The sequence below is a fragment of the Aptenodytes forsteri genome, unplaced genomic scaffold (assembly GCF_000699145.1).
Source record: "Aptenodytes forsteri isolate BGI_AS27 unplaced genomic scaffold, ASM69914v1 Scaffold624, whole genome shotgun sequence".
NCBI classification, from domain to species: domain Eukaryota; kingdom Metazoa; phylum Chordata; class Aves; order Sphenisciformes; family Spheniscidae; genus Aptenodytes; species Aptenodytes forsteri.
Window position 1 is genome coordinate 75,703 of NW_008794808.1, and position 13,592 is coordinate 89,294.

The 13,592-nt window shown below is 42.7% G+C and overlaps 1 protein-coding gene across 1 annotated transcript; it reads right to left on the reverse strand.

Annotated features, from left to right (window-relative positions):
* Positions 1–78: 78 nt before the first annotated feature.
* On the reverse strand, positions 79–12,766 carry DAP3 (death associated protein 3). Its single transcript, XM_019470794.1, has 12 exons — positions 12,747–12,766; positions 11,527–11,573; positions 7,899–8,021; positions 4,600–4,701; positions 3,706–3,814; positions 3,151–3,243; positions 2,573–2,703; positions 2,099–2,179; positions 1,542–1,700; positions 1,077–1,136; positions 247–336; positions 79–120 (listed from the first exon to the last, which is right to left on the reverse strand). Exons 2-12 carry the CDS (start codon positions 11,566–11,568, stop codon positions 79–81), a joined length of 1,032 nt encoding a protein of 343 aa, XP_019326339.1. The 5' UTR covers positions 11,569–11,573; positions 12,747–12,766.
* Positions 12,767–13,592: the final 826 nt, after the last annotated feature.

The window sequence follows — 13,592 nt, forward strand, 5'->3', positions numbered from 1 at the left end:
GGCTGCGGCGCCCGGGCATCGCCCCCTCCCTGCTGCGGGAGTCGCCTGGGAGAGGGCCCAGCCCGGCTGCGTACGAGCTCAAGCAGAGCTCATTCGAAGGAGAATAAAGGAGTACGTGGTCTGGAGAGAGACGAAAGCAAGGTCTGGCACCCTGACCTGAACGCAGAGCCCAACCCAGGATTTCTCTTTGTTTCCCAACGTGAAGGGGGAAAAAGAAAAATAAAAAAAAAAGAGGCCAAGACCCACCTTTCCCAGCAACTCCTGGGGCAAATAGGCAGAACTGGGTTTGAAGAGAGAGCCGGTCTGGCTGAGGGTGGTCACAACGGCACCTCCGTTCTAAAGGAAAGGTGGATTGGAAACCCTTTTAGCTGCAAACGTAGCGTTTGTGAAATAGTTACGGACTAATTCTAAACAAGTGAGGTATTTTCTTCTTTGATCTTAGTTACTTCAATTCCAAAGTTCTGTATAATGGACTTATTAAAATGTTCCTAACTGGGTTAACCCTGGCTACCCCAAGTACACAGGCAGCGCAGGGAACACATAGCTGGTGCTTCCAGTGCCGGCATTGAAACGTGTCATTCTTACCTAGAAATGGCTTTCCGTTGAAACAACTGAAATACTTTAAAAGGGACTTTTCTGTATACTTTAAAATCTGAAGACTACCTGTTAGAGATATTGGCACCCAGGGGACTGGAAAAGAAGCAGGAGGAGTTGACCTCCTATAGCAAAAAGTTTAACCGTTTTTTTTTTAGGAACTGAAAGTTCTCATTAGTTTAAAAAAATCATAAAACAAAGTGTCATTAAGGGTTATTTAATACCTCTAGCTCGGGAAGCACGAGTCATAAACTGGAGTTTGGCACGGTGATCGAGAAAAGCATTGTTATATATTTGACCTGTTCTTACTCTCTTCGGGTGATGTCAGAAACACTGATGAGGTACTAACCCTCAACAGTCGCACTATGCTCACACTCCTTCGCTGAAGGAACAGTGTGATGTTAGATTCGTAGCTTTATGCTTATTGGCACGTAGCTTCAATTGCTGAGAATCACGCACCCAAAGGTACAGACCGAACTCACCCAATCGTTCATCATCATCTTCCTTAGATTGTACACAAGCGTCAGCTCCTCTGGAGAAACCTGGTGAAGATTGCCTGTATCACTTTTTTTGCCAGCAGTCTCCACCTGAGACATAAATTCCCCTCCCCTACTTTAAATTAGACTGGAAGGATCGTTTGCATCATTTAGGCGCATTTTTTTTTCTTTGCTTCCACTGAGCACTGTAGCATTCAGCCTTAGTAATGCTACGTAGAGAAATGCCCCGACCTTTCCTACTGTAACAAGACACAGATGTGCTTTTTTTCTTACTGAGAGAACCTTCTTCAGTAGAAGGGTCTAAACACAATATGAATTTTGCAGGTCCCTCCAAGTTAGCAAAGCCAAACGTACGTCTTTCAGGGATTACTATAGAACTTAAAAATGAACAAAACACCCTCCCTGCTCTCCCTTGCAGTAGGAATGCAAGGAGGACAGAATCCTTCTTACAGGGCTTTTGTCTTCCTTCTTTAACGTAGTCCTTCCCCAGAGCGCGTTGACGCCGTCCACTGCCACAAGAAGCCGGAATGAGCCGAGATGACATTGCTGCTTTATCTCTTTCAGCACAACCCCTACAGCATCACTGGCATTCCTCACGCGAGCTAAACCCTTTAAGGAGGAAAAGGCACATAATTCGGGTTGGTTTTCTTGTTAAGATACAATGCTGGCAACTTTGGGCACCGTCTGCCCTTTCTAAGGGGGAAGGGAGATAAAACGAGAGTCAACAGTCCGTTTGTTCCTTTCAAAGGAGCAATCTGGTCTAAGGTACTGAGCATCAAAGAAGTAGGAACTTTCAAATTCTAATTTTTGCTTCTACCCAAGTTCTCTGTACAGCTTCCTTTACAGATCCATCACATCTTCCACAACGTTTTTTGTAGCCACCTTGTCGATAGGGAAATGCCTTCCATTTCCTAGAACTGGTATTGGTAACACCTTTAGAAGCAATTTGTTCTACATACACAATAATAAAAGGTGAGACAAAGCCAGAAGCACTTGTTGTTCCTTACCTGCTCCACCACTTCACCCAGCGGTCTGCCCTCCTCCGTGCTTTCTCGTTTGCCCCACACGTATTTTTTTTGTGTTTTTATCTGCAGTAAGAGAACTACGATTAAACTGGGAACTAAGTAGTGCGAAGGTAGCTTGGCAAGTCTGGATGGCAAGGTTCCTGGTTCTTTGCCAGTGTTATAGACTAGTGCAGAATCTGGGAGAAGCGTTCATCGCAAATAGCCATCCCCACAGCGGGGATTTAAAGTACTTCTTTTTCTACAAAAACTGAATCCCAGTGAAGGGTAGGGTTTGTGGGTTTGTATGCAATACGAGTGCATGCATTAATACATGAAGCATTTCGTGAAAATGAGCAAATCTAGAATTCACGTCCAGGTGCTCAATGACAAGAAGCACGTGCACATGCAGTCCCTGAGAGATGATCCTGTGGGTAGTTCTTAGCTACTAACCAAAACAACTTGACAGGCTCTACAAACCTCTTTTAGGAAGCGCTCGTTTGAGGTTTTGAAGTTCTTGAGCCAGAAAGATGCTTGCAGAGGCTGATCAAGCCGTTCATTGTTATAGGAAGACTGCATAAGCTCCCTGCAGTTTTTCACCCAGAGATGAGCTGTAAGCAAAAGAAAACCGTTGCTTTTTTTTTTTTTTATAAAGTCATTTTAAAGTCAAAATAATTGTACGAGTTGGGTGGTGGGATGTGTGTTTGTATCTCTTATCCTTATTCTGCCACGCTGGTAAGAGAAGTCTGCCATCCTTAATGGACAAGACTCTCCCTTGAGAACAGAGGAGGTCACACAGACCCACACACAGTATGTCTCCTGTCATACTCGTTAACAGTGGGGGGAAAAAAGACTGACTATAAGCATGTGAGAGCATGTGAAAATAACTAATTACGTTCTACTTTATTTTGGGGGTTTGTGCTTTATAAGCCTTCTCCGTTACGGAAAAAACAAAGATAATTTGCTGTGGCCTACCCTACACCTTTCACTTGAAGGAGCATCTTCCGGATCAGCAAGTGTATTTGATGTAGTAACACAGACAGCATCGGTGTTCTTACCATCTGGGACGTGCAGCACCAGCCAGCCTTGCCTTGCACAGTAGTGAACCACGTGACACAGAGTCATGGTTTTCCCTGTTCCTTTCTCACCATCTCCAACATGGACTGTCAAGGAAAGTCTCTAAAAAAATCACTTCAATTTATACTTGACTGTAATTCTTTCGCAAAAGGCATAAAGGAAGTTCAAAGGTCGTAAAAGCAGGGATGGCATTCCATCATGCTTTTGTGCAGCAGCAAACCTAGCCTAAAGAGTTCCTTCTCTCTGTATCCTCCCACCCCACTATACCAGAGCTGATGGTTCCCATTCCCTTAGTTGTGTTGATAGCCCTATTTGTGGATCTGTGCCGTAAGCCAAATCTGGCTTAAAATAAAAGTATACGAGGTTCATGAACTTTTCAGCCTAGCTTTGCTGACAACAGACATGTGGTAGAATCATCTCCTGAAGACTAAACCACAGTGGTCAGCATAGGATCAAACATCACCCTCATCTGTGTAAACTCACCTGCTTGCATTTGATTTGCATTCTACCATCAAGCAAGTGATTTTAAAAGATACAGATCACATATCTGACAGCTGGGTGTGCAAAGTTGGAGCTTTTCAGGTAAGTGAAAAGTTCTAGAGCTGGTTTTCGCACCATCAGGCAGGCTTCATTGAAGGTCTTAATCTGAGAAAAGAAACAGAACATGAACAAGAAGCCGGGTGCTGGCACACTACAGCTGCTCCTGACATGACTCCATCTCTGACTGGTCCTGTGCAGGGTCTGCACGTCCACTGCTCTCCCCTCGTCTACCAGGCCAGTCACATCGTCATAGAAGTTTATCAAGTTGGTCAAGCGTGACTTCCCCTTGGTGAAGCCGTGCTGACAGTCCCCGATGACTTTCTTGTCCTTTGTGTGCCTGGAAATGGTTTCCAGGATTAGCTGTTCCAACACCTTCCCAGAAATCAAGGTGAGGCCGACCGGCCTGTCAGTGAATCAAAAGTCAACCACCTAGAATTACTAACTCACAGGTAAGAAATCTATTCCTAAACTCAAGTAGGCAGTCTACATTAGCTGCTTACGAAGCCTGATCCAGTCACAGCATGATCTGTCTCACAACAGAAATCAAGATTTTTTTGTCGCTGATATAAACTTACTTCATGAGACAGCCTGTTTCATACAGAAATGTAACTGTGGAAAATATTTCTGTAACTTACTATGTACTCAGAGACGAAAAATATTGGATAGAATGTTGCCTAAGGTGGAATCCTCACACCCTTCTGCCGCTATTCTGGTTAGGTTGACCGATAGCTTTTAGATGTAGAAAGTAACAGTAAGGACCAGGAATAATTGCATTCTTGCAGCACATCGCTGTCTCTTATTCCAAGAGGAAAGCATTGTAGTTACGCGATGGATCTGCTTCTTCCCACATAGCAGTCCACTCCCTACAAATCTGCTCTAAGACAAAGTACCTGCTGCTGGAAGCGATAGGGCAGTCCATGTGGAAACACAGCTTTCACCTCCTCAAGTGGAATGCTATAATGGCGACCCTCGTGGTGTTCTGCGTGGTTGGCCTGGGAAGGTAAAATACAAACTGTAACACTCGGGAAAGTCTGATACCTTTTTTCTGGATACAGAAGGCCTGTGAGAATGGAACAGGGAGGGAACACTCAATCAAAGTGAGTATCTACTTACTGAGAGTCAGAAGAACTAGCATATTAAAGTAAAGCAGGAATTGTAGTATCAGGACACTACTGGCAGATGCTTAAGAGGAGTCTAAAGAAAGGATATCCTACCTGGCAATAAAGGGATTCCTTGAGCTTGTATATGAACCATTGTGTTTTGTGGGCACCGGTGGCCCTATGCTTCATGAATTTATCTAATCTTTTATTAGTCCACTTGTACTTCTGGTCACCACAATATCTTAACGGTAATACGATCTCCTTTTGAGTTATCTGATAGATTCAAATTTACTTTCTTTAAGTCTGCAACAAAATTATGTTTTCTGGTTTGTTCTTTGCCGTCTCTCAATAGTAATTCCGAATACGCCGTTTGCCTTTTTAACTAGTACTGGTTGCTTGAGAACTCTTGTTTTCTGATCTGTTTTCTGGGGCACTAATTTCAAGTCCCTTGTTGTGACATAAGTGGTCAGTATTATTCCTCCAGCGGACTTGCATCATTCTGCATTTATTTATAGTGACTACTTTAAGATCTCTGACTGTGCACTCTAAGAAGCAGTTGTTACTGGTATCTGAAAATTTAATACCCATTTCATGCCTTGTTATACAGCCTTGTTTTTTCCCTTCATTATTCTGTTTTCCTACCGTGCAGTACTTGCAAAGCACTTATTTATTTACACTTGGTCTAGTCATCAGTTTTTGTGTCTTGTGTAATTAGGACAGTATATAGACTATTCTGCAGTACTTCCTGTGCGGCTTTTACCAACTTTTGTGCCAAGCTTTGTCTGGCATTTTTAGCAGCTTTGTGCCAAGCTTTGAAGCTTATATCATGTCCTGCTCTGCACTTTCTGCACTCTTCCATGGATTTAAAGTCCTCCTCTATATTCTTGTGCATGCCAATCTCCTGCTCCCATTCTGGTTGAGATGGAATCAGAATATAACAACTTCCTTGTTTTCTTTATTTTGCATAGTAATGATCCAGGAAAAGTAGTTTTATTTACTATTCAGAAAGAAAAGAAGCAGTAATTATTTCTGCCAGCTTTAGCAGATTTGGGGGCTGATCCAGACTTTCCTTGTATTCCTTATTAACTTTGGTGTAGACCCAGGGCTTAATTTACTGAGGCCCAGAACAGATGAGACAGTAACTGGTGTGGGCTTGGTCACTCACCTGTGCAGTCTGGCTGACAAAAGGTTTGACCATGAATGGATGGGGAAAAAAAGGTTGTGATGAGTACTGCTCCCCTGACCTGGCTGCCTGCTGTATTCCTCACATGAAACCGTGTGAGCAGCTGTACCTACAGGTTTGGCTACTGCCTGCTTTTGCCATGAATATTTTGCTTTTCCCAGTTCCTTGATGGACTCTTCATGTGCAACTGCTGCAGCTCTATTGCAGACCCAGGAATTCTCTAGCCCCAGGATTCTTGCTACGTGTTAGTCTCCCTCCCTTTCTTCAGACCAGATTTTCAGTCTTCCAGCACGCAACATGCCTGTTCTCTTATCTTCTGCCTGCCCCCCTGCCGAAAAGCCCATGGTAACTACACCCCTTTTCCATACCTTACTGAGGACAGGTCAGTGCGTCCTGGACTGTATGGTTTACCTTGGTACAGCTGCAGGATTCGAGGTACCCACAGGTTGGCCAAACTATTTATATGAAGAAACCATTTGAAACCATAACTTCAGCAAACTGCTCTCTAAGCTGCGTGAGTTGCCAATCTGGTGTTTACTGGTCAGTAAATCTTAGCAACAGGAAGAAAATTTAAAAAACCTGGCTAGTCAATAGCTCCTCTGCTCTAAGATGTCACTTGGAGATAGACTAAAGAGAGACTTCAGTCTTTTTTCACGCAGAGCTGTATTTCACACTCTGGGCTGAATTCCCTAGAGTTTTCCTGCACGTGTTGGACACAGACTAACAGCACCTGTGTTTCTGCATGGCAGTGTTATCTATGGACTCGAACAGAAGAGCAATACTCCGGAGACCATTTTCATTCTCAATTTCATCACTGACTTGCTGCATAACCTTGGGCAAATTCCTTCACTCGGCTCCTCTATCTGCAAAGTGGGTCAGTATATTTATCCTCATGTTTAGTCACTTTGAGTTTTGCTAATGGAAAGGTATATAAAAGCTAAGTCTTCTGAAAAATTTAGTTTTCATCTGGTCTTTTTAATCCATTTTTAATGGGACTTTATGGTGCGCAAGTACAGGTGCAGTCAGAGCTATCAGGTTTGCTGATGAAGCGAGACAGCAGAGCCTCTCTGCTGCAATACGCGATCTGCAATACAGCGAGTCTGAGGAACGCTGATCTGATAAATTAATAAGCAATGGCGGTTGTTACCAAACAACAGGCACGTGAAGTCAGAATGCCAAAGCCAGTTGCCTGGCAACGTAAATGGTAGGCACAGGACAGTGGGGACAATCCGTGCCATCTGGACTCTTCTGTGCAATCTATAGAGACACTTGCATCACGTGAGTAAGATCATCTGCATGCTGCTGTTTCCATAGAGACCCCAGAGGAATCAGTATTGAAAGACTCCAATTACAGAGGCAGCAGAAAAGCACCTCAAAGGCTTATTCCATTCATTTATTCCACTTCATTTTGTGCTTGAGACGGAAAGTGTGAGGCTGGAATTATGATGCTGGAGAGCTGTGCTGTGCTGAGGTCATCTGGGGTGTGTTTTTTATCCCCCTTCATAGCCAATTTGGGGAGGTTAGTCAGGGAAGAATAACCCCGGAGTTGAAATTAATGGTGTCTGATGACAAGCTAAGCCACATCTGAGCTTCTACAATACACAGTCTATCTCATCTATGCAACTATAGAGAATGAATCAATACTTGTTCCCAGGAGCTTTCAGGCAGAGGACCAGCCCTGTCTTGTTTAAACCCGGGCAGGTGCACTGCACAGCCATGGCCTGTTTTCCTTTGGGCTGGGGATCATGGTCTAGATGCCTATTATTAGGCCTGTGTACTCCCTTCCCTTATGTTTACTAGAACAACACAATCCCAGTAAGCACTCCTGGCTCCAGCATGTCCACAGACAGACTGATGGAATTTAGGCACTTGCTGTCTGACAATAACAATTGTGGCAGTAACTCACCGGGTCATTCTCGCTGGTATAGAAAACTGCTCTTGGTCTTTCTGCCAGTGTTTGGGCATCCTGGCTGACAACGGAACTTAAGCAATCCTTGGCTGCTGTATGGAGGGCGTACCCATGGTCCAACTAAGGAAAGAAAAAGGCAAACAGACAACAAACTTCTCGGCAGTCAAAGATTACCAGTAAAAAATCCAGGTAGTAGTTTGGTTTGTACACTCATTGTATGCCCATTATGATCGGGTCAAGGTAGCATGCAATACAGAATAGAATTCTCTGCAGTTAGAATAAAAACTCATCATTAGAATGTAAATTCATCATGAAAAACCACATGCTTTAGAACCACATTTCACATTTAGATGCCTGCTTCTAAACCATTTCCATTCACTTAAGTCACCGACCACCTTAAGTCATCTAGAGAGCCAAGCCCGGTACCTGAAAGAGTTATTCCCTTCAAGATTGCTTAAGAGCACAAGTACAGCCATTAAGGTCTTATTGCTGGGAAGGTCCCACAATGTTTCTGCCTACACTGACGAACAGTAGCTAGTACCTTGAAAATTCAAGCTGTCTAGTAATCCACAATCACCTCAATTATTGAGGGATTAGTGCAGTGCTGCCCACTATTTGATATTTATAATTACATTCCCTGCACTGATTTTCCTAACTGTGTCCCTGCATACAGACTCTTTCATTATAATACAGACGTGGCTGAGAAACTGAAACAGCCAGCTAAGCTGATTAATTCTTTTTTTCATAGACAGACTGCTGAAGCATGCCTGTAAAGCCTAGCCAAAACAGGCAAGAAAGTGAGTAGTAGAATGACAAGCATTTTATCATGTTATGGTGAAAGAAAATATGAGCATTTGTCAATGAATAAAAAAAGTGTACACTCCAAACAGAGGCTGTGACCAAAGCAAGCAAAACTGAAGGCCACCCTTCGTATTACTGACTGGAACAGTTGCAGGCTCCACTGTAAACAGAGCAAGTAGTTTCCTATTTTGTCTGTCTGCATAGATGAGAGTAGCCATAAACTAAAGTTTAGAGACAGGAACAGCTGTTTCAGTTCTCCATGGCATGATGCAATTCTGCTGTCGTCCGAGTTTTCCTCAGGGGGTCATTTGAAAGCCACAAGGGCTCAGAAGAAAGTGTAATGTCGGATTACCCCACATCCCATGTTAAACACACAATGAACTCCTGAATCAGCATTTCAGAACTCTTTTTAGGGAAGGAATTATAACCGGTTTGTACTCAGCACTAGATACCTATAGAACAAACTACTGCAATGTAAATATGGAAGATCACTAAACATTTACTTCTGTCATCACATTTTAGCACCATCTTCTCTTGTTCCCATAATGTTCTTTTCCTCCTCAAATCCAAATGATCAATTAGGATGTCTTATTTGGCTATGTTTAAAGTCCACAGAAGTGACTTAATTTACAGCCTAGAGCAAGGCACCAAGATGCTAATTTAATACATGAATAACTAGAGCAAGCAACTATTGTCACCTATTCACCTAGAAAATGTCAGCCCCAGGTCATTTCTACCCTGGAATCATAGTCCCTCTCATTTTCTTTGAACATCCCACATTCCCTCCTCCTCAAATCTCAAGTGAACGTCCTGGGGCTGTGAGCTTTGCTCACTTAAAAGAAAAGGCAAGCTTACTGCTCTGTGGACATCCTTTCTATGGAGTACCATACAAATCCTTGTCCCTGACCTGTGTAACAGTGAATGAAAATTAAGCAGGCATTAACTTCTTGCTCTGACCGTGTTCAGTTTTTATGTGTCTAGACTCAGCTCAAGACTTTAGTTGAATGACACTGAGTCAAACCAGTATTAGCAATACCACTTTTTTAAAAGCACAATCTCAGAAGATCAAGCAGGAGTTGGATTCTCTATGGTACAAAAGCCAGTTCCTAATAAGTTCTATGAAGGGAGTAGAAGACAGCACACTAAGACAGGATGCAAGCGTGAGAGGGATATGTCTTGAAGTCCAGTCCTCTGTTTTTGCAGCCAAGTACGTATAATTTCTCTTTTTCCATCAACAAAACATATCTCATCTTTAAATTACTACATTTTTCTCCTGGAAGGATACTGTTCTAGAACATCACTTCTTTGAGCCTTAGCATGATATGTCCTCCTCAGAATCACCATCTAGCCTTGTAGTGCTTTGGAACTTTTCTTTTGTGGACTGTAGCTTGCACTGGGCTGTAGAAGCAGCTTCTAAGTACGTGGCGACGTGAACTCCTTCCTAACTTTTTGAAGTGCTACAAAATCAAGACAAGCTCCTAGAGTAGTAAATACAACACTACTCACAGTTATCCTGAATTTGAGAGATACAGACTTGCGTTTTATGAATTACTGCATTTCTGTTTACAGAATTCATGCACAAGTGCATCTGCATTTTTAACAGGCTACAAGAATACCTTTGAGTGAGCTAGAATACCACTGCTAATGCATTATATATTCTGACTTTATAGTAGCAACATGCCACTTGGTCCCTCCTCCTGAACAGAAGACAGTGGCTTATCACTGATCCCCTTGGCTTCACGCAGAATGCCAGAAACATATACGTATACCTTTCTGGCTCATTGTAGAGCTCTGCGTAGTAAATCCTAACATGTACGTAAGGTTCTCATGTTTTCACATCATCTTTTAACGCAGTTTGTGCTCGTAGCGTAGAGTGGATTTTATAGTAAGTTTCCATCTGCCAAAGGACAGAGTAATCTAACTCGGATCCCTGAAATGGCAGCAAACTATCACGTGGTACATGGAGATTAATCACAAAGTCATGTGCCATAAGGTGGAGCTGTTCCTACATGATTCCACATATCTTAGTCTCTAGAAAAGACTGTTTATTTCATAAAGGCTGCCATCATAAGTACGGTACTGTACAACCAGAATCTCGTCTCTGGAAACAAGTAGTTATACAGCCATCCTCTTTAATGGCTGCATATCACTATGTACTAGCGAAAAAGCATTTAAAAGACAACAGCAAACAAAACAACTGAAATTCTTTACCATCAGGAAGTCATTCCAGATATGCAACACTAATTCATTACGCTGTTTATAATATAAGGAAGCTTTACCGATAGCATAGTGCTGCTGTGTTGTTGTGGCAGAGCTAATATTACTACACCCACCTGAAGCACTGAGCCATCTTTGGCGAAATTATCTTCCCACCAGCAACACAGGCTTTGTGAAAGGCTGGTGGTTCTGTTCTGTGTAAAGGGCTTCTCCCTTTGTACTTTCCAGCAGTGCAGAGCAAGTAGATTCTCTGTTTTCTGAGAAACACTTGCACTGAAGATGTACAATTTCATCATTCTGGACATTTCAGAATGCTAAACTTTAGTCTTCTAGCAAATGTCTTATTTAAGCCAACTATCCAGGCTTGCTTGCATGTTCTCTCTCCCCAGCCAATGGAGAGAAATGTAGGAGGAGTAACACGCACAAGCGGTCTGGTCTCTCTTTCCTTTGCCCATAATGGGAGTTTACACAACTGGCTTATAGGAGACACTAAGTTTTTAGATGACGAATGTAAGAAGAATCTCACTTTTTACAGTTGTAAACTGTCATTCCAGATCACAGGACAGCTGAAATATTGGAAACAGCATCATGCTATTACAGGACTTACCTTTAGAGGATGGTAGACAAGTCCTTTCAGACTTCTCAGCATTTTTTCTGCAGAGACAGAAGTGGATTTTTTAGGTTTTTTATTATGTTTAATATATCTTACGCTGGGAGAGAATCGTCCCTGCCCAAAAGAGCTTAAAGTCTAGGCACACAAATAATTCAGACAAACTGTCAGAATGCTCTGCAGCAATACAGTTGACTACTGGTAAGCAGCATCATTTGCCTAATAAAAAAATATTCCATTAATTATGTTGCCTTTTTTCAGAGAGACATACACAAAACCCCTTACTTTATAAGTAAAGATATTTCAGTCATCTAGTGAGGAGGACAGATTCTTTTATTGGGGAAGGGCATCTATTTTGACTGCAGCTGTTAAAAGATGTAAGAGCAAGGGCTACATAGCGATTATTTTGAAGAAACTGAAGGTGCTTCTGTGTTTCCAGCTTCCTCCTAATCATATATTAGTATCTACTGCTCAGACATTTTTTATTGCAACAGCAGAAAGAACCCAAAAGAAAACACTTGAGCAATTGTGATGCAAAAATAGAGGCAAAAAGGTAAGTAAATTAGTTAAATGTCATCTCTGCCAGCATTCAAGGCCTTCTTCATACCACTTTCTTAGAAGAAAATAATGACAATACCTAAAAAAGATGTTTTACGAATTCTTGATTGTGATAAGTTACACAATGCATTCAAAGCGAGATAATTACCTTCTAATTCCTTAGGAGGAATAGCTGTCTTGGTGGAATCGGTGGTTAACTGCAGTGTTAATGCTAAGCAAGACAAAGATGATTTAACTGCATAGAATGGCATTTACAACTCTTACTGCATAGAATGAGAAAATAACTCCACACTGAAGGACGTTAATTTTGTAAAGATGCTTCACATTCTTTCATCTAACAATCAATGCACAATACGTATTTGAAAAACAAGCTCCAGTTTTGCTACTTCAAGAATAAGTGAAGATATCAGCCTCTGGAAGCTGTTTTAGTCATTTTACTTTGCTATGCTAGCATGTACAGCAGAAGAGGAAGGAGAAATCCAGTTCCGCATGAGAATGTATCCCATTTGTTTCAAGAACAGGTTTAACAGTAAAGAAAGTAGGGATGGGAAAGCTGTTTTCTCAAACACAGCTAGTAAAATTAAGGAGTCACAAGAACCTGAAAGTTTCTGTTTATTTTGGGCACCCCCAACATTGTGATGGAATTCTTGAATAACTACCTTAACACAAGTTGTAAGGGCTTTTCTCTAGGGTTTGTCCGTCCGTGGGAGAGGAGCTTTAGCAGAAGAGTAGATTAAAACTGCGGCCACTTCACTGATTTGTACCTGGATCAAGTTAAAGAACTGTCCAACTCAGCATACTGTTCCATTATAGAAAAAATACCTGTCTGCTTGTGGTCTTTAGGAAAGGATTTATAGATCAGAATATAATTTGCTAGTAAAAATTATGCAAAGAACCCCAAAAGTTTTATTTGCAGACGTTGCCGAAACCAGGACACTAACCTATCACCTCTCCAGACTAAATTAAAAACAAATTTCTGGTTGCTTGCTGCCTGTATGTTTACTGCTGGCTTCAGGAACCTGAAGCCAAGCACCAGAAACACAGGAGTAGGAGATGGAAACAACTCTGAGCTAACCAGTGTTACCGTCTTCGGACGACCGATGTCTGCATGCCCACCGCTGTTTCAGGGACCTACTCCCCCGTGCCTTCCCCCCACTTTTCCCTCCCATGTGCTCTCCACCGTACTCCATTATCCTCTCTTTTTCTGAACATCCATAGGGCTGAGATAATAAGGACACATAAAATACGTCATTCAACCTGATCTAGAAACGGTGGCCATTCGAGAAAACCGGGAAAGCTGAAGTTCTGTTCGTAAAACCTGCGAAGGGGAGCTAAAGGCAGCCAGCCTCTCTTCCCTTCCCGCCTCCCGGCAGGCCAGAGGCTGCTTCCCTTGTCCCCGGCCGCTGCTCTGCCCCCTTCCTCCCGCAGCCTGGCTGCTGGATCGCGCCCCGGTTACCGCCCCCAGAGTCCCGACACGCTGCCGCCCCGCGCGGGCCCGACCCCCA